Source organism: Chiloscyllium punctatum, chromosome 42 (assembly GCF_047496795.1).
Source record: "Chiloscyllium punctatum isolate Juve2018m chromosome 42, sChiPun1.3, whole genome shotgun sequence".
Taxonomy (NCBI): Eukaryota; Metazoa; Chordata; class Chondrichthyes; order Orectolobiformes; family Hemiscylliidae; genus Chiloscyllium; species Chiloscyllium punctatum.
In genome coordinates this window covers 10189429-10214165 of record NC_092780.1, presented here as the reverse complement: position 1 = coordinate 10214165, position 24737 = coordinate 10189429, and the positions used below count along the sequence as shown (strand labels likewise).

Genomic DNA, 24737 nt, shown 5'->3' with positions numbered 1-24737 from the left:
GACCACTCTCCCAACCTGTCTAGATCCTTCTGTAGCCTCCCCACTTCCTCAGTACTACCTGCCTGTCTACCTAACTTTGTATCATCGGCAAACTTCGCTAGAATGCCCCCGGTTCCCTCATCCAAATCATTAATATATAATGCGAACAGCTGTGGCCCCAGCACCGAACCCTGCGGGACACCGCTCGTCACCGGCTGCCATTCTGAAAAAGAACCTTTTATCCCAATTCTCTGCCTTCTGTTAGATAGCCAATCCTCAATCCATCCCAGCAGCTCACCTCGAACACCATGGGCCCTCACCTTGCTCAGCAGTCTCCCGTGTGGCACCTTACCAAAGGCCTTTTGAAAGTCCAGATAGACCACATCCACTGGGTTCCCCTGGTCTAACCTACTTGTTACCTCTTCAAAAAATTCCAACAGGTTTGTCAGGCATGACCTCCCTTTACTAAATCCATGTTGACTTGTTCTAATCAGACTCTGCTCTTCCAAGAATTTAGAAACCTCATCCTTAATGATGGATTCTAGAATTTTACCAACAACCGAGGTTAAGCTGATTGGCCTATAATTTTCCATCTTTTGCCTTGATCCTTTCTTGAACAAGGGGGTTACTACAGCCATCTTCCAATCATCCGGGACCTTTCCTGACTCCAGTGACTCTTGAAAGATCTCAACCAATGCCTCTGCTATTTCCTCAGCAACCTCTCTCAGAACTCTAGGGTGTATCCCATCCATGAAGGGCTTTTGCCTGAAACGTCAACTCTCCTGCTCCTCGGATGCTGCCTGACCTGCTTTGCTTTTCCAGCAGCACACTGTCAACTCTAATCTGCAAGTCCTCACTTTCGCCTGAAGAACAAAGAACCCTTTTTAGAGGAATAGAGGCCAAAGGCAAGTGGAACTAGTTTAGTTTGCGATCCTGGTCGGATTGGACGAGTTGATCCCAAGGGTCTGTTTCTATGCGGTTTCCTCTGAATGAGGGTCTCCTTCCTGCCTCAGGCAACTGTCTGTGTGGAGTTTTGGACTTCCCCACTGTCAAGATCAGAAACAGAATATGGCAGATCGTTTCCCACCAACGGCCCCTTAGTAGCCTCCAACAAGGAAATAAAAATCCACACAACTCCGCCACGTACCCACCCCACCCCCCAAAAAACTTTTTTAATAGAAATCTTGATGTAAAAACCTTAATTTGGAAAAAAAAATGGTCTTTGAGAGATGTTAGTACTGTGCTGTTGGGTTTTATAATTAACCAGGAGGTAAACAGCGAACAAGTGAAGGTTCTCAAAGTCTACTTGCCCATACAGTAATGTTCAAATCGTCAACTGGCATTGGGCGGGGTAAGGGGTCAGCAGCGAGACTTCTTGGGCACCGGACCCCACACACAAAAAAAAAAGCCAGAAATATTCCCAACCTCTAGATTACCTGCAGTAACACTTCCCAATCCCTCCATCTCAAAAACTTCGAGGCTAAGTGACAAAGGAGACTGCAGTAAATGTCGAACAGAAACAAGTGAGCATATTTTTTAAAGAAAATGACCTACCTGGATTTAATCTGTGTGAAGAGCCCTATGATTAGGAAAAGAGAAAGCGCACAGATGCACGCTGTCTCCTTAAAAAAGAGGGGCATATCAGTCAGCGAGATTCTTGAAATGTAGCAGAGAAATTAGGATTTCTTGTTTTGGCTGACCGTACCCTTTTGGGTGTCTGTTTTCTTTATTTTTCTCCAGCTTTCTTGAGAAAAGGCACATCAGGCGTTCACACAGGAGGTTAGAACGTGATTCCCTGAGACTAGCGTCGAGCTCGGTGTATTTCCAATTGCTGGGACCATTCAGCCCCCCCTTTGCTGCACTCCCCCTGTCCGGGCTAGTGCTGCCGATTACCAATGACCTGTCGTGGGATCAAACCGTGGCTTCACTTTGCAAGACCGGGTCTGGCTGCTATTCAAAGGAAAAACTGTAATCATCAAAGACTGATCGCTGGATTTCAGTGGCGAAGGTTAAAAAATCGTTTGCCTCCTGTGACAAGGCACCCTGAGCACGCTCCCAATTGAATCTCCTACAAGCTGCATCGCTTCTTGGATTTTTTTTTGGCATGTACTGTTTTTCCCCACAGAGGTCAGGATTAGTGACAGATTGCTGAGCCAATCATTGGGTCGTTTCTTCTCTTTCAACCAATGCCATGGAAGAAGGCAGGTCTTCCTAGTCACTACGCTTACTGTTCGTGGAACGTGGTTCCCAATCAATCCTAACCCAGTGTTCGGGTGTGATGAAGTTTGCTCATCGGAGGACTCGTGTGATAGTGTCCCTGCCTCTGAGCTTGGAGACCTGGGAGTTGAAGTCCTACCTGCTCCAGAGGTGTGTAACAACATCTCTGAACGGGTTCGTTCGAAAATATCGCCAGCATTCATCAGTGGCTTGGTGGTAATGTCCCTGGTTCTGAGCCAGGGGACTGAGGTTCAAAGCCTCGCCTGCCCCAAAGGGGTATAGCAATAGCTTCGGATAGTTTGAAGAGGAAAAATCACCAACACACCTTAGAGCCAGCTTTACCTGAGGGTGGCACAATGTGTTATTCAGTAACAAGTACGCAAGTTTATAAAACGTTCCATTACAGAATGACTCACCAGGAGGACGTTCAGTCAATCCTAGCTCTTTCAAACAATAGTCCAGCTAATCTCACTATCAGTTACCCACATTCTTTCCTTCCAAATATTCATACATTGTGTTTTGATACCAATTATTAATACTGACATATCATTTTAAAACAATTCATTCCACATTCTAATCACAGTTTTATTTTCTTCGTGTTCCATCTGATTCTGTTGCAAATCACCTGAAGTTTTAGTCCTCTCCTTTTCAGGAATTAAATTTTACTTGAATTCCCTCCCTACAACTATCTCTCATTTCTTTCCCAACCCTTGGCTTTAATTGGTTGTGGAAATATACTCTTTCTCCTACCAGTCATTAAGTTCTCATGACTGTGACCAGAAATTCTGGAGTACCTGAGAATCTTGAGAGTGTCAACAGCTGGAAAACGTTTGTTGGATAATGAATGACGTGGAAATTGGATCTGCCTCTGTCTTAGTTTGGAAATATCTCTCAGGGAAGTCAAATGTTTTCAGCCAATGGTGAAGCAAAACATTCCCCTTGTTTCATGGACCTCTTTCCATAAGATCATAAGACATAGGAGTGGAAGCAAGGCCATTCGGCCCATCGAGTCCACTCCGCCATTCAATCATGGCTGATGGGCACTTCAACTCCACTTACCTGCATTCTCCCCGTAGCCCTTAATTCCCAGAGGCAACAAGAATCTATCAATCTCTGCCTTGAAGACATTTAGCGTCCCGGCCTCCACTGCACTCTGCGGCAATGAATTCCACAGGCCCACCACCCTCTGGCTGAAGAAATGTCTCCGCATTTCTGTTCTGAATTTACCCCCTCTAATTCTAAGGCTGTGTCCACGGGTCCTAGTCTCCTCGTCTAACGGAAACAATTTCCTAGCATCCACCCTTTCCACGACCCATTTAGGCATTCCACATGAGACCTGCCAAAAGTTACAGGAGTTTTAAAGATTTAATGTGCTCATCTGTGTTTTTTTCTTTATATCTGTGTTTAAAAAGTTGGCTTTGCCATTGATAAAGGAAGAATCAACATTTTCATTTTGAATTTACACCGTCATCCAGTGCAGTTCTTCCCAAATAAAATTTCCCTGTGAGCCCCTGACTGTACTAAAGCCTCAAGCTGTGTGTAACTCCCAGATTAAGTGATGGGATGGATGTGTGGAGGGGAAGGGTGAGAGCAAACTCTCCCAGAGTGGGTGTCAGGGATCCCAGGTAGAGTTGTAAGCTGAGGTTTTGTGGGTTGCGAGCTCCAAGGCAGAGATGATTACTGTGGGATTCTGTCCCCAGCCCTCAACCATCTGAGCCACCTGTTGTGAAGGAGCTTCAGAACCCTGGAGCAACCTGGCAATGATGTCCAAGAGCTGCTCCTCACTGGGCATAAATAGCACATGGCATAAATAGAAGGGAGAGAGGAGAGAGAGAGAACACATGCAGTGAAGTAGACAGACTAGCATTAGGCAGTAGACTGTCTTTAAATAATTTAACAGTTAGATTAGAGCCTAGTTTTTTTTATCAATAATTCATGGGATGAGGGCATCACTGGTATCATTTATTGCCCATCCCTAAGTTTAGAGTCAACTACATCGCTGTGGGTCTAGAATCACATGTAGGCCAGACCAGATAAGGATGGCAGTTTCCATCCCTCGAAGGCATAAGTGAATCAGATGGGTTTTTTCAACAATTGACAGTGGATTTATGGTCATCATCAGATTCTTCATTTGAGATAGTTATTAAATTCAAATTCTACCATCTGCCATGGCAGGATTTGAACCCAGGTCCCCACAACATTACCTGGGTCTCTAGATTAACAGGCAAGTGGTAAGACACTTTCCTGATTACGTGTGTAGTATTATCTAGAATTAATATGTAATAAGCAGTGTGATGAAGAAACCCAATCTGGACCACAGTTCTTGACCTTGCCTTCTTGATCTGTCTGTCTTGAATCCACACTCAATGATGTCAGCATTAAAACCATGTAAACTAAAGATGGTGGCAGCAGTGGGATCTGCAGCTCAGAAAACCGTGGCTGCAGTAAAGATCAAGAAATAGACTTGGAGTCCTTGGCAAAAGTGAAAAACTCAACAAAAAAATCACTCATTCAAAATATTATTGATCCAACATTTAAAACCAGCTAGCAATCAGAAGAGCCAAAAAGCTGAAAAGCTGCTGTGAAGAAAAAAAAAATGCTGAACAGAAAAATCCTGGAGAGGAACTCGCCAAAAACAAGTATAACTCTGAACAAAAGTTTTTTTACAGCCAGCAATAGGGGAAACAAATTTTCAAAATCAATAAAACAATGACAGCAGTAAATGCTGATTAGCAGCCAAGATGATAAATCAGAATTCAGCACCTGAAACAAAAACTTTGATTACTAGACACGTGAAATAGTTTTGATTGTTGAGAAAGAAGTGTCATTTAAAAATGTTTTGATCTCCCACAAAAACTTTGACTGGAAAACAGAGCCAAGACTTCTCATTGTAAATTAAGAATAATGAAGCTGTTTACTTAATGACAAAGTTAACAACAAATAAGTTTAGCTACAGGCTTAAAGTAAATCAATTGATGAAATTAAGAAAATCATTTATGAGAATTTGAATGTCACAGAGAAGTTTAGAACATAGAACAATACAGCACAGAACAGGCCCTTCGGCCCACGATGTTGTGCCGAACTTCTAACCTAGATTAAGCACCCATCCATGTACCTATCCAAATGCCGCTTAAAGGTCGCCAATGATTCTGACTCTACCACTCCCGCGGGCAGCGCATTCCATGCCCCCACCACTCTCTGGGTAAAGAACCCACCCCTGACATCTCCCCTATACCTTCCACCCTTCACCTTAAATTTATGTCCCTTGTAACACTCTGTTGTACCCGGGGAAAAAGTTTGTTAAATTCTTACTGTTCAAGCAAGAAATTCAAGGTTTATTATGCAGCTAAAATGTTTGAATGTCTCTAATGTGAAAAAAACAGAAATAAATAACAAAAGCACAAATCTGAGTGCATGAATTCAGCACTCATTTGTAAAGGAATGTAAAAAACCTGTCACTGCAAAACACATCATGGCTGCCATCTTTGATATAGTCAAAAAGTCTTTGAATCTTATTGATTGTCACCATTTTGAGAAAATGTCAGCCCACAGATCTTTTAGAAATCACTCAGGCATCTATGAAGATGCCACATTAATGAAGAAAAGTTAAACTTTACATTGAAACTGTATTTAGAACTGCAGAATCCTTGAGAGCTTTCAGTTTTAGAACTACAACCACAATCTTTACAACAACAAATGTCCGACAACAATTTTCATTAAGTAAGCATTCAATAAAATGTCTGTACTTCTAGGAGATCACAATCTTAACAATGATCATCTATGTCAAAAAATGTTCAACAATTTCAAATGGCTATCAACAATTGGCCAATATAATATAATTCGCGAGTTTTGAGAAGATTTGTAGCTCAGGTTGAGGTTCTGGGTGTAGATTTGCTTGCTGAGCTGGAAGGTTTGTTTTCAGATGTTTGTCACCATACTAAGTAATTTATGTGTTTAGGTTTCCTTGGGTTAGTCATGTCATTAAGATGATGTTTATAATGACATCACCAACCCATAGAAACCTAAACGCACCAATAGAAAGCGGGCCATACAACCAGTGCTCCAACAGAGGCTCACTGATGATGTTAGTATGGTGACGAAACATCTGAAAACAAACGTTCCAGCTCAGTGAGCAAATGTACACCCATAATATAATTCACTTGCACTTTCCAGCCAAAAAAATTCAAACTATTGGATCCATTTGATAGATCAGCAAATTGGCAAACATGAAAAGCACAATGACTAAGGGTTTAAACAGTTTCAGCATTGGACACCAAATCAAACGCAACACAGGTTAGCACACTTCTCTGCAGAAGAACCTCGATTATCCAAATATCAATTATCCGAATATCGGATTATCCGAAGGAAATCTCGAGGTCCTGATAGAAACATTATATCAAAGATATGTTTCCAACACTGTTCGCATCTTTTTTTTACAGTGATTAAAAGTGAGCTGGGCTCACTGAAATGCTGCTGAGAACAGTCGACATCGATGATAGCTCAGACACCATCTCCAAATGACTGACTACCCAGTCTCTCTCTCCCCACACCTTCCCTGGGGTTCTGCACAGGGGTGTACCCTAAATCCCCCTTCCCCAGATAATCTCTCCAACATTGTCCTGTACAGGGCAAAGGTGGAACTTGTCAAAAAGTTGTGTGTTGGCTGTGCATGTGTGCGTGTGTGTGAGTGTGTGTGTGTGTGTGTGTGTGTGTGTGTGTGTGTTTGTGCATGTATTTGTGTGTGTGTGTGAATGTGTGTGTGTTTGTGCGTGTGTGTGTGTGTGTGTGTATGTATTTGTGCGCGTGAGCACTATTTGGAGACTCACACCCCCCCCCCCTCCCAAAAGGCAGCAGCAGCAGTCTTGTTGTTAGTGTCCAGTCCGACTGCCCCAGAGAGGGGTGAGGGAAGAAGAAGGGCAGACAGGGGGTGGTGTTGGACGGGGTTGGGGGGTGATGTGGGGTGGATGGGGTTGGGTGGGCGTGGATGGACAGAGTTGGGGGTCGGAGGGCGTGCTCGGGGGGGTGGGGTGGGCAGGAGCTCGCGTGCGGTGTGTTTCTGCCTAGTCTCCTGATTAGGGAGCAGACGTAACAGAAAACTCCAAGCCCCAGAGGAAAGACACTGAATCAATTAACCAAATAATCAATTATCCGAACAAAATAGTGCCCGCCCATCTCGTTCGGATAATCGAGGTTCCTCTGTATATGGGAAGAACTTAAGACGCTGTGTTTCACAGACAAGAGGTCAATGAGAAAAACATTATATTTGACAATGTAACAGCTTTTGACAAAAGCTTAAGAACAAAAAGGATACGGGTGAGATTGTGCTTCAACAGCTGATGCCAATTCCAGAGTCTGTTGATAGGTTTATTAAAGTCTCATATATATGATATAAACCATTAAACATTGCAAACTTATAATATCTCATTTGTTACAGAATTGTGTTTGATCTCTTACTTAAGTCATTGACTGAACTTCTTCAATGAAGGGAGGATATAACTGTAGAATGAGTATTCTATATGGGCAGAGGATAAAGAGTCTAAAAGGTTGTTTAAGAAGCATTGTACAGCAAAATTTCATTCAATGCAGAATATTCCATAGCAAGTGTTGACTAAATAAGGCACAATCAAACATTTGACCGGAGGAAACAGACCTTCCATCAGCTAATTATACAGGATGTGTCAATATCAATGTGTAATCCTAAGTAATCTGATGTTACAGTATCTCGACACAGGTGTTGCCCAAAACACCACTTCAGCATAGATGGCATAGTCCAGCCAAATCCTTATATTGCACTTCAAGGACATTATTGGATCTGGCAACCCAGTATGCCAGTATCAAGAAAGAAGTTTTAGCAGTGACATGGAACTGTGAAAATATCTCTAATCACATTTCGAACTTCAAAGTCATGATGAGACCAATCATAAACCATTGATCTCCTTACTGGATGAAAAGGAGTTTGCAAACATGACTCCTCGTGATTCCTATGTGAGCCTATGTGACTGAAGTTTACATGAAATCAGCTGGATGTCAATTTCATCGAGCTTCAGGGAGAGTTTGTCCCCACAAGACTCAGCAAGATTTCACACACCATCACCCCAAACTCACCTCATAAAAACATGCAATACGATCATGGCTAATCATTCAATGCAGTTCCTTGTTCCCGTTTTCTTCTTATAGCCTTTTATTCCTTTAGCCTTAAGAACTACCTCTAACTCTTCTTGAAAACATTCAATATTTTAGCCTCACACTCTTTCTGTGGTAGAGAATTCCACAGGCTCACCATTCCTTGGGTGAAGACATTTCTCCTCATCTCAATCCTAAATGACCGACCTTAGACCATGATTATGGGTTCTACAGTCTCTAGTTAGCAGGAACATCATTCCCAGCCTTTGCTCTATCTAGTCCTGTGGGAATTTCATAGGTTTCAACAAGATCCCCTTATTCTTCTAAACTCCAGTGAATATAGTCCAAACTGATCCAGTGCCTCTTTATATGTCAGTCCTGTGATCCCAGGAATCAGTCGGGAAAGCCTTTGTACTCCCCCAATGGCTAGACTGTCCATTAACTACCTACCATTTCCCTATGATCACCCTTTCATCCTATGCTAATCCGATTCTGCAACTTGGCCATAGATGGAAGCACTCGTCTCTGCCAGGGTATCCCAGGACCCCGGGCACTGCTGATATGTTTAAATATGGTGATATGTTTAAAAGGCCATGATGCACCCATTCAAGAACTAGCAGTCTGGAGCTGCCCTGCATGTTTGTGGACATTTGCCCAGTTCTTGCTCCTCCTCCGCTGTCCCCACTGTGAATGCATTCTCTCTTTTGTCTCCTGTATAACAAATGGGATTTCCAAGGTGTCTAGTCTGCAGTCAAGAGGAGGACACGGCTGCACATTCCCCTTCCTGTGGTAGGGTGCACAGAATCCTCGCAGGATGTCCTGGCATAGCTGCCTCCTACATGCATATAGACAGTGCTAAGAGAGTGAGCCAGCAACCCTGAGATGCAGCCTGGTCCCGTTAGTGAACTGGGGGCCTGTCCCTGCCCACAAAATGTCCTTCCAGCAGTATTGCATTGACAGTGCATTCAAAGTTTCATGTTAATGTGCAGAACCATACCATAAGAAGGTCAAAGATGTACCACGATGTCGCAATGAGGCCAGTGGGATTCTGATGACCATGAAAGTAGGGTGCATGTGGTCACTGCCCTCAGAGTATTCCCTGAGACATTGGTGACTGGTGTCCAAGATGGACAATCATTATTAAATTGGAAAGATTACAGAAACGATTTACAAGGATGTTACCAGGACTGGAGGGTTTGAGTTATAAGGAGACGCTGGATAGTCTGGAACTTTTTTTTCACTGGAGCGTAGGATTTTGAGGGACAACCTTATAAAGATTTATAAAATCATGACAGGCATAGATAGGTGAAGAGCCAAGGTCTTTGTCCCAGGGAAGGTGAGTTCCAAATTAGAGGGCATTGGTTTAATGTGAGAAGGGAAAGATTTAAAAGGGACCTGAGGACATTTTCACACAGAGAGTGGTGCATGTCTGGAATAAACTGCCAGAGGCAATGATAGAAGCTGGTACACAACTACAACATGTAAAAGACATTTGGACAGCTACGTGAATAGGAAAGGTTTAGACGGATATGGGCCAAATGCCAACAAAAGGCTTAGCTTGGGAAACCTGGTCAGCATAGACTAGTTGGACCAAAGGGTCTATTTCTGTGCTGATTGACCCTGTGACTCTATGACTCAGTGAGCTGGAGACACTTTCATGTCGAGAATGCTGGGTGTCTATTATCTATCCAGTGGATGGTAGAATGGGAGTGTATGTATTAACAAACCAAAACTAAGTAATAGTAAGAGTGATAATGAGCAATAACCATTGTTCATTAGAGTCTCACCAATTCCACGCAAGAATTTGATCTCAGTGTCTGGATTTTTAAAATTCATTCACAGGATGAGGGTATCACTGGCTCAGGAAGCATTTATTGCCCATCCTGAGTTATTAAGAGTCAACCACGTTTCTATGGGTCAGGGGTCACATGTAAGCCAGACCAGGGAAAAATGGCAGTTTCTTTCGCTAAAGAGCAAAATGTGACATTTTCGTCTCAACCTACAGAAGGATATCACTTGGCATTGCACCATGAACCATGTCATTCAGGGTCTGGCAAGATTAACACCAGCCTGTTCAAGACAGATATTAGACATTGGCACATGGTCTCTTCAGAGCCACGGCGAATGTACCCACGTTAGACCACACTGATTTTGGGAATGATGCCCAGCTAACCGTATTGGCCAACCTTGCCCAAATAATATAACCTCATCCAGGAAGAATGATGCAGAGAGCATCCTTGTGCACATGTATCATACCCAAAGGTGGTCTGGATTTCAATGCACAGTCCGTGTTCAAGACACTTGCTATAAACCCAGGCAGCATCTCTCTGGTTTAGTCAGCTGGTAATTCCCCAGTCATTGTTGAACAAGCTTCTTCAGAGGATTGCATGGGTGGCACAGTGGCTCCGTGGTTAGCACTGCTACCTCACAGCGCCAGGGACCCGAGTTCAATTCCAGTCTCGGGCAACTGTCTGTGTGGAGTTTGCACATTCTCCCCATGTCTGTGTGGGTTTTCTCCAGGTGCTCTGGTTTCCTCCCACAATCCAAAGATGTGCAGGTTAGGTGAATTGGCCATGCACAAATGCCCAGAGTGTTAGGTGAATTAATCAGAGGGAAATGGGCCTGGGTGGGTCATTCTTCGGAAGGTTGGTGTGGACTTGTTGGGCAGAAGGGCCTGTTTAACATTGATGGGAATTTAATCTAATCTAAGGATCGAGGAAGGTTGGTTTGGCACAAACAAGTGAGGGGTAAGAGCAGTGACTCAGTGGTGTAGGGCAGTTTGGTGGCCAGGGGTCATGCAACTAATACTATACATGTGCTACACATGGTAAGGAATAATGGGAAGCTCTCAATGATACTGAATTTCCTGATTGAACCTTTTAGGTTCAATCCTGATTTAGGCATGGACCTCTTCATCCAGTGAAGGCCACTCTTACTTCGTTGCAGTCTACCACTGCCTGAGATCGTGAAACTGACATCACTGAGCCTTGTGGGAGATATTCACTACCCACAGTATTCCAGAAGTTGTTGTTGTTTCCAACAATAGCCCACAGTTTGCTAGAGAGATGTTCAAAGCATTTCGACAGACACTCAGCTTTTGGTCTGTAACCTGGGTACCCCCCCAGTCCAGTGGAGAGGCCAGAACCTGTGGTTCAGACTGTGGAAAATCCTGTTCCGCTCATTTACAGCTCCACTCTGCTCTCCTCCGAGCTGTCTGTACCAGAACAAGTGATGGAGTGCAGGTTGAATACGTAATATCCTATTTTATCAAGCAATTTACTTCCATGAGGTGATTGTGGGATATTTCACATAACCTCTCAGAGTAGGCAGACATGGAACTACGATCAACCTTACTGTGCCAAGATGTTGCCTACATTGGTACATGGGTAACCTATCTGAATAAAGAGACCTTCAGAAAAAAATCTCCTGTGCAGCACTGATTATAGCTTTTCGGTATGACCAAAGATCCTATCTATTTGAACTGACATTACTGCATCTCAGTGTTCCAAACTAGACACTGACCTTCCTTACCACAGAATCTTCCTGCTTATGTTACAGTGTACCCGTGAAGTGAAACTACCTTCAACTGATCCCTTGGTCTGGTCAGAGAATGTGGCGAGGCAGCCAGCTTAGTTAAATCTCTGATCCAACAGAAGCCAGCAGAGAAACAGAAACCTCACCAATTATACCTCTACGTATTATTTCTGGTTGTCTTTATACACTTTCCTGGCCCTTGCACCAACACAAAAAATATTCAGGCAAACACTTGAGGAGTGAGAGAGATAAGGAAGAAAGTTACAGTAATTGTTGTAAAAAGATTTTGTAAAAATGCTGTAAAGACTCTTTTAAGAATGTACATAAATATTAATCAATGTTCATGATGGGGAAGTAAAGTTTGGAGAGGAATGCTGTGTAAGATCTTCAGGACCCTGAGATGATGCCCCAGAACTGCTCATCACTGGGTATAAATAGCACAGTCTGGGCAGGGTTAAGGGAGAGAAAGAAAAGGGAAACATGCATCAAAGCACATGGTAAAGACTGACTAGCATTAGACAATAGAGTTTTTGGATCAGTCTTTTTAACTGTAAAATTAGGGCCAATTATATTGCTGAATATGATATAGAGTCATAGACATGTACAGCACAGAAACTGAGCCTTGGTCAACATCCGTCCAAACCAACCAGATATCCTAAATTATTCTAGTCCCATTTGCTAGAATTTGGCCCACATCCTTCTAAATCCCTCCTTTTTATCTACCCATCCAGGTGCCTTTTAAATGTTGTAAATGGATCAGCCTCTACCTCTTCCTCTGGCAGCTCTTCCATACACGCACTACACTCTGCATGAAATAGTTGCCCCTTAGGTGCCTTTTAAATCTTTCCCCTCTCATCCTAAACCTTTTCCCTCTAGTACTGGATTCCCCCAGCCCAGGGAAAAGTCTTCGTCTATTTCTCATCCCAGAAATCACCGTCCCGCTTTGGGAAGCTCTCTACTGTAATCGATGAAGGATTAAGCCCCTTCAACTCTGTCTCAAAGGTATGCTTAAACAAAACCACTCAGGAATCACAAACACCACCCATGATTCATCTTCCCCTTTTACCCCAACACCCTCATGATAGCCCCTCACTTTCTCCTGCTTTCTTCAGCTCCATGTTCGAGAGACTGCCCGGGACCTCTGATGAAGCGGCTCAGACTGGGACATGAGCTTTGTATTTTCTCTACTGAAGTGTTGGAGAGTTTGCTCGAATGTTGAGGTTGTTTTCTGTTTTAAATACACACCTCTCCAAACTCCTGTGAGAACTGAACTAAAAATAGAAGAGGCTTGGTTAGGTCTCAGTAAATTGCCCGAATCAAATTCTAATAATAACGTTGACCAGACCACATGATGACAGGTTGTAGAGAGGGAAATTGCAGAGCTCTGGAGAGGAGGAGACAAATTGAAAGGCTCTGACAAAGAGTTGTGTTATGATCCCAGCTGATGTTGCTGGTGGACATGTCTGAATCCAGACTGAAACCCGGCCTGATTCGAAACATCAAAATAAGAAACAATAAGAACCAGGAGCTGGAGTAGGCCATCTGACCTTTTGAGACTGCTCCGCCATTCAGTAAGGTCATGGCGGATCTTTTTGAGGCCCGCTCTCTCTCTCCATAACCCTTGACTTCTATACTGCTCAAACAATTATCTATCCAAACTTTAAAACCATTCAATGAGGAGGCCTCAAATCCTCCCCTGGGCAGGGAATTCCATAGATTCATATCCCTCTGGGTGAGGAAGTTCCTTCTCAATTCAGTCCTAAATCTGTGTCCCCTTTCTTTGAGGCTATGCCCTCTTGTCCTAGTTTCACCCACCAGTGGAAACATTCTCCCTACTTCAATGCTATCTATTCTTTTCATAATTTGATATGTTTCTATAAGATCACCCCTCATTCCTCCAAATCCCAGTCTACTCAGTCTCTTCTCATAAGCCAATCCCCTCAACTCTGGAATCAGCTGAGTGAACCTCCTCTGTACCCCCTCCAGTGCCAGGACATCCTTTCTCAAGTAAGGAGACCAAAACTGTACACAGTACTCCAGCTGTGGTCTCATAAGTCATTTTTTATTATAATTTAACATGATTATCTGTCACTGAAATACAAACATGTATTCATGAGGAGATATTATATAAGCTTCTGTCCCCAGTCAGGTGCCATTTATAAGACCATAAAATAGAAGAGTAGAATTAGACCATTCAGCCCATCAAGTCTGATCTGCCACTCAGTCGTGGCACATGCTTCTCAATCCCATTCCCCTGCCTTCTCCCCATAACCCTTGATCCCTTTACCGATCATGAACTTATCAATCCTGTGCCAAGATGGTGTCACGGTCAGATGATCCAGCTGGAGCTGCTCTGCTCCACCCATTCACTTTTTCTTTTTTCTTCTTCTTCCTCCTGCCTCTGATTTTTATTCAACAAATGACTTGCACCTAAAAGTGGGGGAATGGGGGAACTGGCCAGGCCCGGAGGCAAGCTGCGGGGTCAGGAGCACCACGGGGAGAGAGTCCCAGAGCAGAGACCTGCACGGGGAGAGAGTCCCAGAGCAGAGACCTGCACGGGGAGAGAGTCCCAGAGCAGAGACCCCCATGGGGAGAGAGTCCTGGAGCGGAGAGCAGCACAGGGAGAACGTCCCAGAGCGGGGTGCAAACAGGGAGTCCCGGAGCGGAGAGCAGCACGGGGAGAGAGTCCTGGAGCAGAGAGCAACACGGGGAGAGAGTCCCGGAGCGGAGAGCAGCACGGGGAGAGAGTCCTGGAGCAGAGAGCAACACGGGGAGAGAGTCCCGGAGTGGAGAGCAGCACGGGGAGAGAGTCCCGGAGCGGAGAGCAGCACGGGGAGAGAGTCCCGGAGCGGAGAGCAGCACGGGGAGAGAGTCCCGGAGCAGAGAGCAACACGGGGAGAGAGTCCCGGAGCAGAGAGCAACACGGGGAGAGAGTCTCAGAGCAGAGAGCAACACGGGGGGAGAGTCCCAGAGCAGAGACCCGCATGGGGAGAGAGTCTCAGAGCAGAGAGCAACACGGGGGGAGAGTCCCAGAGCAGAGACCTGCACGTGGAGAGAGTCCCGGAGCGGGGAGCAACACGGGGAGAGAGTCCCAGAGCGGGGAGCAGCATGGAGAGAGAGTCCCGGAGCGGGGAGCAGCATGGGGAGAGAGTCCCGGAGCGGGGAGCAGCACGGGGAGAGAGTCCCGGAGCGGGGAGCAGCACGGGGAGAGAGTCCCGGAGCAGAGACCGGCACGGGGAAGAGTCCCAGAGCAGAGACCCGCACGGGGAGAGAGTCCCGGATGGGAGAGCAACACGGGGAGAGAGCCCCAGAGTGGAGAGCAACACAGGGTGGGAGACCCGGAGCAGAGAGCAACACGGGGAGAGAGACCTGGAGCAGAGGTCCGCACTGGGAGAGAGTCCTGGAATAAAGAGCAGCACGGGGAGAGGTCCCGGAGCGGAGAGCAACACGGGGAGACAGTCCAGGAGCGGAGACCCGCACGGGGAGAGAGTCCTGGACAAGGTACAGCAGGGGGAGAGCGACCCGGAGCAGAGACTGGCACAGGGAGAGAGACCTGGCATGGAGAGCAGCACGGGGAGAGAGTTCTGGAGTGGAGAGCAGCATGGGGAGAGAATCCCAGAGCAGAGAGCAACACGGGGAGAGAGCCCCGGAGCAGAGACAAGCACGGGGAGAGAGTTCCAGAGCAGAGACCCACACGGGGAGAGAGTCCTGGAATGAAGAGCAGCACGGGGAGAGAATCCCGGAGCGGAGAGCCGCACGGGGAGAGTCCCGGAGCAGAGAGCAACATGGGAAGAGAGTCCCGGAGCAGAGCCTGGCACAGGGAAAGAGGCCCGGAGTGGAGAGCAACACTTGGAGAGAGTCCCGGAGCTGAGAGCCGCACGGGGAGAGAGTTCCAGAGTAGAGAGCCGCATGCGGAGAGAGTCCCGGAGCAGAGAGCAACAGAGGAAGAGAGTCCCGGAGTGGAGACCCGCACGGGGAGAGAGTCCCAGAGCGGAGAGCCACACGAGGAGAGAGTTCCAGAGTAGAGAGCCGCATGGGGAGAGAGTCCCGGAGCAGAGAGCAACAGAGGAAGAGAGTCCCGGAGTGGAGACCCGCACGGGGAGAGAGTCCCAGAGCGGAGAGCCACACGGGGAGAGAGTTCCAGAGCAGAGAGCAACACAGGAATGAGAGTGTTGGTGGAAGGGTACAGTTGGGGACGTCTGGAGAGGAAAATACGGAGGGCTTGGAGGCCCTGGTCATGGCGGATGGAGGTGTAGAGGGATTGGATATCCATGGTGAAGATAAGGCATTGGGGGGCCAGGGAAACGGAAGTCTTGGAGGAGGTGGAGGGCGTGGGTGGTGTCTCAAACATATGTGGGGAGTTCCTGAACTAGGGGGGATAGGACAGTGTCGAGGTAGGTAGAGATGAGTTCAGTGGGGCAGGAGCAGGCTGAGACAATGGGTCGGCCAGGGTGGTCAGGCTTGTGGATCTTGGGAAGGAGGTAGAACCGGGCAGTGCGGGGTTCCCGGACTATGAGGTTGGAAGCTGTGGGTGGGAGATCTCCTTCTGTATGGTCTGGGAGATGATGGAATGGTGATGGGGGGTGGGGTCATGGTCTCTCCCTGTGCCAGTCTCTGCTCCGGGTCGCTCTCCCCCTGCTGCACCTTGTCCAGTTCTCTCTCCCCATGTTGCTCTTCGTTCCGGGACTCTCTCCCCGTGCGGGTCTCCGCTCCGGGACTCTCTCTCCCCGTTCTGCTCTCCGCCTTGGGTCTCTCTCCCCGTGTTGCTCTCTGCTCTGGAACTCTCTCCCCGTATGGGTCTCCGCTCCGGGACTCTCTTCCTGTGTTAAAAAATTCTCCTTTGAATCCTCCCACTTCCTCCAGACCAAAGGGGTAGCCATGGGCACACGTACGGGCCCCAGCTATGCCTGTCTCTTTGTTGGCTATGTAGAGCAGTTGATCTTCCGTAATTACACCGGCACCACTCCCCACCTCTTCCTCCGCTACATTGATGACTGCATTGGCGCCACCTCGTGCTCCCGCGAGGAGGTTGAGCAATTCATCAACTTCACCAACACATTCCACCCTGACCTTAAATTTACCTGGGCCATCTCTGACACTTCCCTCCCCTTCCTGGACCTCTCCATCTCCATTAATGACGACCGACTTGACACTGACATTTTTTACAAACCCACTGAGTCCCACAGCCACCTGGATGACACCTCTTCCCACCCTACCTCTTGCAAAAATGCCATCCCGTATTCCCAATTCCTCCATCTCCGCCGGATCTGCTCCCAGGAGGACCAGTTCCACCGCAGAACACACCAGATGGCCTCCTTCTTTAGAGACCGCAATTTCCCTTCCCGCGTGGTTAAAGATGGCCTCCAACGCATCTCGTCTACATCCTGCACCTCCGCCCTCAGACCCCACCCCTCTAACCGTAACAAGGACAATGCCCCTGGTGCTCACCTTCCACCCTACAAACCTTCACATAAACCAAATCATCCGCTGACATTTCCGCCACCTCCAAACAGACCCCACCACCAGGGATATATTTCCCTCCCCACCCCTTTCCGCATTCCGCAAAGACCGTTCCCTCCGCAACTACCTGGTCAGGTCCACGCCCCCAAACAACCCACCCTCCCATCCTGGCACTTTCCCCTGCCACCGCAGGAACTGTAAAACCTGCGCCCACACCTCCTCCCTCACCTCTATCCAAGGCCCTAAAGGAGCCTTACACATCCATCAAAGTTTTACTTGCACATCCACTAATATCATTTATTGTATCCGTTGCTCCCGATGCGGTCTCCTCTACACTGGGGAGACTGGGCGCCTCCTAGTCGAGCGCTTTAGGGAACATCTCAGGGACACCCGCACCAATCAACCACACAGCCCCGTGGCCCAACATTTCAACTCCCCCTCCCACTCTGCCGAGGACATGGAGGTCCTGGGCCTCCTTCACCGCCGCTCCTTCACCACCAGACGCCTGGAGGAAGAACGCCTCATCTTCCGCCTCGGAACACTTCAACCCCAGAGCATCAATGTGGACTTCAACAGTTTCCTCATTTCCCCTTCCCCCACCTCACCCTAGTTCTAAACTTCCAGCTCAGTAACTGTCTCCATGACTTGTCTGGACTTGTCCGACCTGCCTATCTCCTTTTCCACCTATCCACTCCACACTCTCCTCCTTGACCTATCACCTTCATCCCCTCCCCCACTCACCCATTGTACTCTATGCTACTCTCTCCCCACCCCCACCCTCCTCTAGCTTATCTCTCCATGCTTCAGGCTCACTGCCTTTATTCCTGATAAAGGGCTTTTGCCCGAAACGTCGATTTCGAAGCTACTTGGATGCTGCCTGAACTGCTGTGCTCTTCCAGCACCACTAATCCAGAATCTGGTTTCCAGCATCTGCAGTCATTGTTTTTACAGGGAGAGATACCCGGGATGGAGAGCAGCATGGGGAGAGAATCCCGGAGCAGAGAGCAGCACGGGGAGAGAGTCCCGGAGCAGAGAGCAGCACGGGGAGACAAAGACCCGGAGCAGAGAGCAGCACGGGGAGGGAGTCCTGGAGCGGAAAACAACACGGGGAGAGAGTCCCGGAGCGGAGACCCGTACGGGGAGAGAGTTCCAGAGTAGAGAACCGCATGGGGAGAGAGACCCAAGGCGGAGAGCAGAACGGGGAGAGAGAGTCCCGGAGCAGAGCGAAACACAGGGAGAGAGTCCTGGAATGAAGAGCAGCACAGGGACAGAGTCCTGGAGTGGAGAGCAGCACGGGGAGAGAATCCCGGAGCGGAGAGCCGCACGGGGAGAGTCCCTGAGCAGAGAGCAACACGGGAAGAGAGCCCCGGAGCAGAGACAAGCACGGGGAGAGAGTTCCAGAGCAGAGGCCCACACCGGGACAGAGTCCTGGAGTGGAGAGCAGCACGGGGAGAGAATCCCGGAGCGGAGAGCCGCACGGGGAGAGTCCCGGAGCAGAGAGCAACACGGGAAGAGAGTCCCGGAGCAGAGCCTGGCACGGGGAGAGAGGCCCGGAGTAGAGAGCAACACTTGGAGAGAGTCCCGGAGCAGAGAGCCGCACAGGGAGAGAGTTCCAGAGTAGAGAGCAACATAGGAGGAGAGACCCGGAGCGGAGAGCAACACGGGGAGAGAATCCCGGAGAGGAGACCTGCACGGGGAAGAGTCCCAGAGCAGAGACCCGCACGGGGAGATAATCCTGGAGCAAGGTGCAGCAGGGGGAGAGCGACCTGGAGGAGAGACTGGCACGGGGAGAGAGTCCTGGAGTTGAGAGCAGCACGGGGAGAGAGTCCCGGAGCAGAGACTGGCACGGGGAGAGAGTCCTGGAGTGAAGAGCAACACAGGGAGAGAGTCCCAGAGCAGAGATCCGCACGGGGAGAGAGTTCTGGAGCGAAGAGCAGCACGAGGAGAGAATCCCGGAGCATAGACCCGCACGGGGAGAGAGTCCTGGAATGAAGAGCAGCACAGGGAGAGGTCCTGGAGCAGAGAGCAACACGGGGAGAGAATCCCGGAGCGGAGAGCAACACGGGGAAGAGTCCCAGAGCAGAGACCCACACGGGGAGAGAGTCCTGGAATGAAGAGCAGCACGGGGAGAGAGTCCTGGAGTGGAGAGAAGCATGGGGAGAGATTCCCGGAGCAGAGAGCAGCACGGGGAGAGAGTCCCAGAGCAGAGAGCAACATGGGGAGAGAGTCCCAGAGCAGAGACCCGCACGGGGAGAGAGTCCCGGAGCAGAGACCCGCACGGGGAGAGAGTCCCGGTGCAGGTTGCAGCATGGGGAGAGAGTCCCAGAGCAGAGACCCGCACGGGGAGAGAGTCCCAGAGCAGAGACTGGCACGAGGAGAGAGTCCCAGGTTGGAGAGCAGCACGGGGAGAGAGTCCCAGAGCGGAGACTGGCACAGGGAGAGAGACCCGGAGCAGCCAGCAGCATGGGGTGAGAGTCCCAGAGCGGAGTGCAGCAGGGGGAGAGCGACCCGGAGCAGAGACTGGCGAGGGGAGAGAGACCCGGGGTGGAGAGCAACACGGGAAGAGGTCCCAGAGCGGAGAACAACACGGGGAGAGAGTCCCGGAGCAGAGACCCGCACGGGGAGAGAGTCCCAGAGCAGAGACCCGCATGGGGAGAGAGTCCCAGAGCAGAGACCCCCATGGGGAGAGAGTCCCAGAGCAGAGACCCCCATGGGGAGAGAGTCCCGGAGCAGAGACCCCCATGGGGAGAGAGTCCCGGAGCGGAGAGCAGCACGGGGAGAGAGTCCCAGAGCGAAGACCAGCAGGGGGGAGAGTCCCAAAGCAGAGACCCGCACGGGGAGAGAGTCCCAGAGCAGAGACCCACACGGGGAGAGAGTCCCGGGTTGGAGAGCAGCATGGGGAGAGAGTCCCAGAGCGGAGACTGGCACAGGGACAGAGTCCCAAAGCAGAGACCCGCACGGGGAGAGAGTCCCAGAGCAGAGACCCGCACGGGGAGAGAGTCCCAGGTTGGAGAGCAGCACGGGGGGAGAGTCCCAGAGCGGAGACTGGCAAGGGGTGAGAGACCCGGAGCAGACACCAGTATGGGGAGAGAGTCCCGGAGCAGAGAGCAGCACGGGGAGAGAGTCCCGGAGCAGAGAGCAGCATGGGGAGAGAGTCCCGGAGCAGAGAGCAGCACGGGGAGAGAGTCCCGGAGCAGAGAGCAGCATGGGGAGAGAGTCCCGGAGCAGAGAGCAGCATGGGGAGAGAGTCCCGGAGCGGAGAGCAGCACGGGGAGAGAGTCCCAGATCGGTGAACGGTGTGGGGAATGTCCCGGTGAAAACCTACCTTGGAGCAGCTGAGAGCCGGTGTGGAATGGACTGGAGGCTTGGACCGGAGTTGGGACGGTTGTTGAACTGGAGTCTGTGAGGGCAGTCAGACCACGTGGGGAAGCTCCTGCGCTGAGCTACTGCAATGTAATGTTTATCTGTAATTCGTTTATCTGACTGTAATGTCTATCCTTTTAACTATGTCTTACTTCCACCTTCCCTTATTCATCTCACTGCCAAATAATGCAACTACTTTTCTTGTTCTTCCTGTTTTTTGTATCTATGATGTGAATCTCAGTATTTGTACCTCAGATGGTGCCATTTGAGTTGACATTGTAAAACCTTTCACTGTATTCCTGTGCTTCTGTGCTTGAGTATATGAAACCATAAAGGCTATTCTATTCTATTCTATTCAATGACTAGGCCTCCATAGCCCTCTGCAGCAATGAGTTCTCCAGATTTCCCACTCTCTGGCTGAAGAGATTCCTCCTCATCTCAGTTCAAAAGGGTCACCCCATTCACTCTGAGGCTGTGCTCTCAGATCCGAACTGTCTTCTACAAGTGGGAACACTTTGTCCATGTCCTCTCTATCCAGGCCCCTCAGTATTCTGTAAGTTTCAATGAGATCGCCCTCTTTCTTCTAAACTCCATCGAGAACAGACTCAGAGTCCACAACCGCTCCTCATCTGACAAGCCCTTCATTCCAAGGGTCATTCTGATAAACCTCCTCTGAACCATCCAAGCCAGTCCATCCTTCTTGAATTATGGGGCCCGAACCACTCACAATATTCCATATGTAGTCTGACCAGATTCTTACACAGCCTCAGCAGTACATCCTTGTATTCTAGTCTCGCAAAATAAATACTAACATTGCATTTGCCTTCCAAACTGCCAACTGAACCTGTTAACCTTAAGAGAATCCTGAACTAGGACTTCTAAATTCCTTTGTGCTTCAGATTTCTAAAGACTTTCTAAAGTGTAATCTCTATTCTTCCCACCACAGTGCCTATCCTCACACTTTCCCACATTGTATTCCATCTGCCATTTCTTTGTCCACTCTTCTAACCTGTCCAAGTCCTTCTGCAACTTCCCTGCTTCATCAATATTACCTGTCCCTCCAACTGTCCTTGTGTCATCTGCAAAATTAGCACCAATGCTCAATTCTTATTTCCAGATTGTATAACGTGAAGAGTTGTGATCCTGACACTGACCCCTGCAGAACTCACCTAGTCACCAGCTGCCATTCTGAAATAGGCCCCTCTATCCCTACTATCTCCTTTTGGCCCTCAGCCAATTCCCCATCCATGCCAGTACATTTCCCCAAAGGCCATGAGCTCTAATCTTATTTAACAGCCTTCCATGTGGTACCTTGTCAAAGACTTCCTGTAAATCCAAATAGATCATGTCCACTGTCTCTAACTTGCTCACTTGAACTGAACCTAAAATATTTTGAGTTAAGAATTTGAAAACTTGTTGATTTTAAATTCTATTTCCCACCTAGTGGCTTAACGTTTGCTCTCTCCTGCCATAAACTATCATAAAATAAATAAACTTCTATTAACACTCTAGTACTTCTTAAAACACTCGTTTTTAAATTATGGTTTGCAGAAAGACTGGCCTAATTAATTTTTAAATTCCCTCACCAAAATAGATCAATGCCCATATGCCACTAGTTTGAAACCAAAACTCTAAAAAATGTATTAATATATATCTCAATTACACACAGCTTTTATCATAGTTGGCACAGATACAATGGACTGGCTTGTCTCTTTCTCGTCTGTTGCAATGGTAGCTGAATTGCAAGGGATCAAGGCAGACTGGGAGGCTAGAGTTAATGTGAATGAAGGCTAACCTCTCAAAGTATTTCATAGTTAGGAAGGTCAGAGCTGCTGGGTGTTGGCCGTTGAGGCATGCTGCATGGTCTTGCTTTGGATGATGAGGGGGTCCTTGGAGCAAGTGGGGACTTCAGATCATACCAAGGAGAGGTTATAGATGAAAAATCCTGACAGTTGGTCCATACAGTGTCTGAGTGCATAGCTGGGGCTCCATCTGAGCCAATCACTTTCCACGAGTTCTCTCTCAAAAAGGCTGATCTGACACCTGCAACGTTCAGGGCAGGTGACACTGTTTCACTGCCCTTCTGTTCAAAACGAGGGTAAAATGCATTGGGCACATCAGGGAGGGATGTATTTTTGTCCGCTATTATAATCTTATGGAGATGGTGCTGTCCAGGATACTGGCTCTATGTCTGATTCTGTGAGTATGACTCTATCAGGTTGTTCCTTGACTAGTCTGTGAGACAGCTCTCCCAATGTCAGCACAGACCCACCTACCCCCAACCAATGTTAGTAAAGGAGGATTGACAGGGCTGGGTCTGCCATTGTCATTTCCCATTACCTATGTCGAAGTCACGTGCTCCAGGTGTAGTTTCACTCCTTGTTTTAGATTTTGTTTTTTTTTGCAGTTTGATAAAGCTGAGTGATTTGCTCGGACCATTTCACAGGGCAGTTCAGAGTAAACCACATTGTTGTTCATCTGGAGTCACATGTAGACCTTAGGGGTATTCCTTGCTAAACATTTGCTTTCAAACTGGTTTAGCTTCTTGTAGCTAAAACACTGTTTTCCCGACAATGACCACACTTCCTTTTGTTTCATGCGATGATCTTGACAAGATTTATAACTTGTCCTTCAGCGTTTTTTTTTCTGTGAGCCCACCTCTCCACATTTCTCCCAAGTGTATTCTTGGGGTTTATTTGATTTTCCCCACAGGTTGAAATACCTTCTCTCCATCTGCCCGGTCAAACTCTGAACTAACAATCTTCGTCAGGTCACCCCTCAGGCTCCTCTTCTGGAGAAGATACCTTAGCCTTCAGAACATAAGAAATAGGAACAGGAGGAGGCCGGTTGGGCCCTCAGGCCTGTTCCATCATTCAATAGGATCACGGACGATCTGACATTCTGCACATTCACATGCCCTTTGACCATTACCCGATTCCCCGACTGGTCAAGTATCTGTCTCAGCCTTAAATAAATGCAACGACTCTGCACCTCCATGTGACAAATAGTTCCAAAGACTCACAACCATCTGAGAGAAGAAGTTCCTCCTCATCTCAGTCTTAAAATGGCAGTCATTTATCCTGAGATTCTGTCCTCTGGTCCCAGGGAAAAATTCTGTCAGTATTTACCTTGTCAAACCCCTTGAGAGCCCCATACATGAGATCACCTCTCGTTCTTCTAACACCAGTAAGGAGAGCCCCAACCTGATTAGCCTTTGCTCAGACAATCCCTCCAATCTAGGGATCCTCTTCATGAATCTTGTCTGGACTGCCTTCAATCAAAATGATACCTTTCCTTAATACAGGGGAACCAAAACTAACTTGGTCTCACCAAAAGCCTGTCCAATTTCAGTAAGACTTCCCTCCTCTTATACCCCAATCCCCTTGAAGAAAAGGGCCAATATACCATGGGCCATTCCTAATAGCCAAAACTTATTAATCTGTGTTCTCTCGATCCTTCGTATAATATAGGGCTCAGGATTGTGCACAGTACTCCAAGTCTGGTCCACACGAGGGTCACTGCATTTCTCTGCTTTTCAATTCTATCTCTCCAGGAACCCAGACAGGGGGATTTTACACAATACAGCTACAGTCGCCAAAATGTGACATGACTTTTACCAGAAAAAACAGTGGTAGACATCCCACTGCTACTGCGTTTTAAGTCTTGGTTCTGTTGCCACCAGGCAATGTCAGTCACTACTGTTCAGTTAAGTGCATCTGAGTAACATGAGATGATTATTTATAGAATAGGGTCTCTGGCACAATGACACAAACTGGCTCCTTTCGGGTCATATAGTGTGAGTGCTATGAGTTAGGTTATGAGTGATTTTACAGCAATGAAATACGCCCCCAAACCCCCCCACCCCAATTTTGGATAAAATGATAGGTTGTTTTACAATAGCAGAGATATGGGAAAGCTCAAAGGCATTATTACATAATGTTACTTTAGCACCACTATTCTTCAATAAAAAATATAACTAAATTCACTTGTGAAATAGCCCCACAGAGGCCAGTATCCCGTCACCAAGTCACCCTTTATTTACTCATGCATAGTACTTGACA

The 24737-nt window shown here is 47.9% G+C and overlaps 1 protein-coding gene across 2 annotated transcripts in view; it reads right to left on the bottom strand.

Annotated features, from left to right (window-relative positions):
* The window catches only part of LOC140465716 (alpha-2,8-sialyltransferase 8F-like), a 79113-nt gene extending 77027 nt beyond the window's left edge, over positions 1-2086 (bottom strand). For both annotated transcript variants that reach the window (XM_072561372.1, XM_072561371.1), the window contains exon 1: positions 1534-2086. In XM_072561372.1, coding sequence (XP_072417473.1) covers positions 1534-1619 — 86 coding nt within the window. In that variant the 5' untranslated portion in view covers positions 1620-2086. The remainder of the gene's footprint in view (positions 1-1533) is intronic.
* Between the last annotated feature and the right edge of the window lie 22651 nt (positions 2087-24737).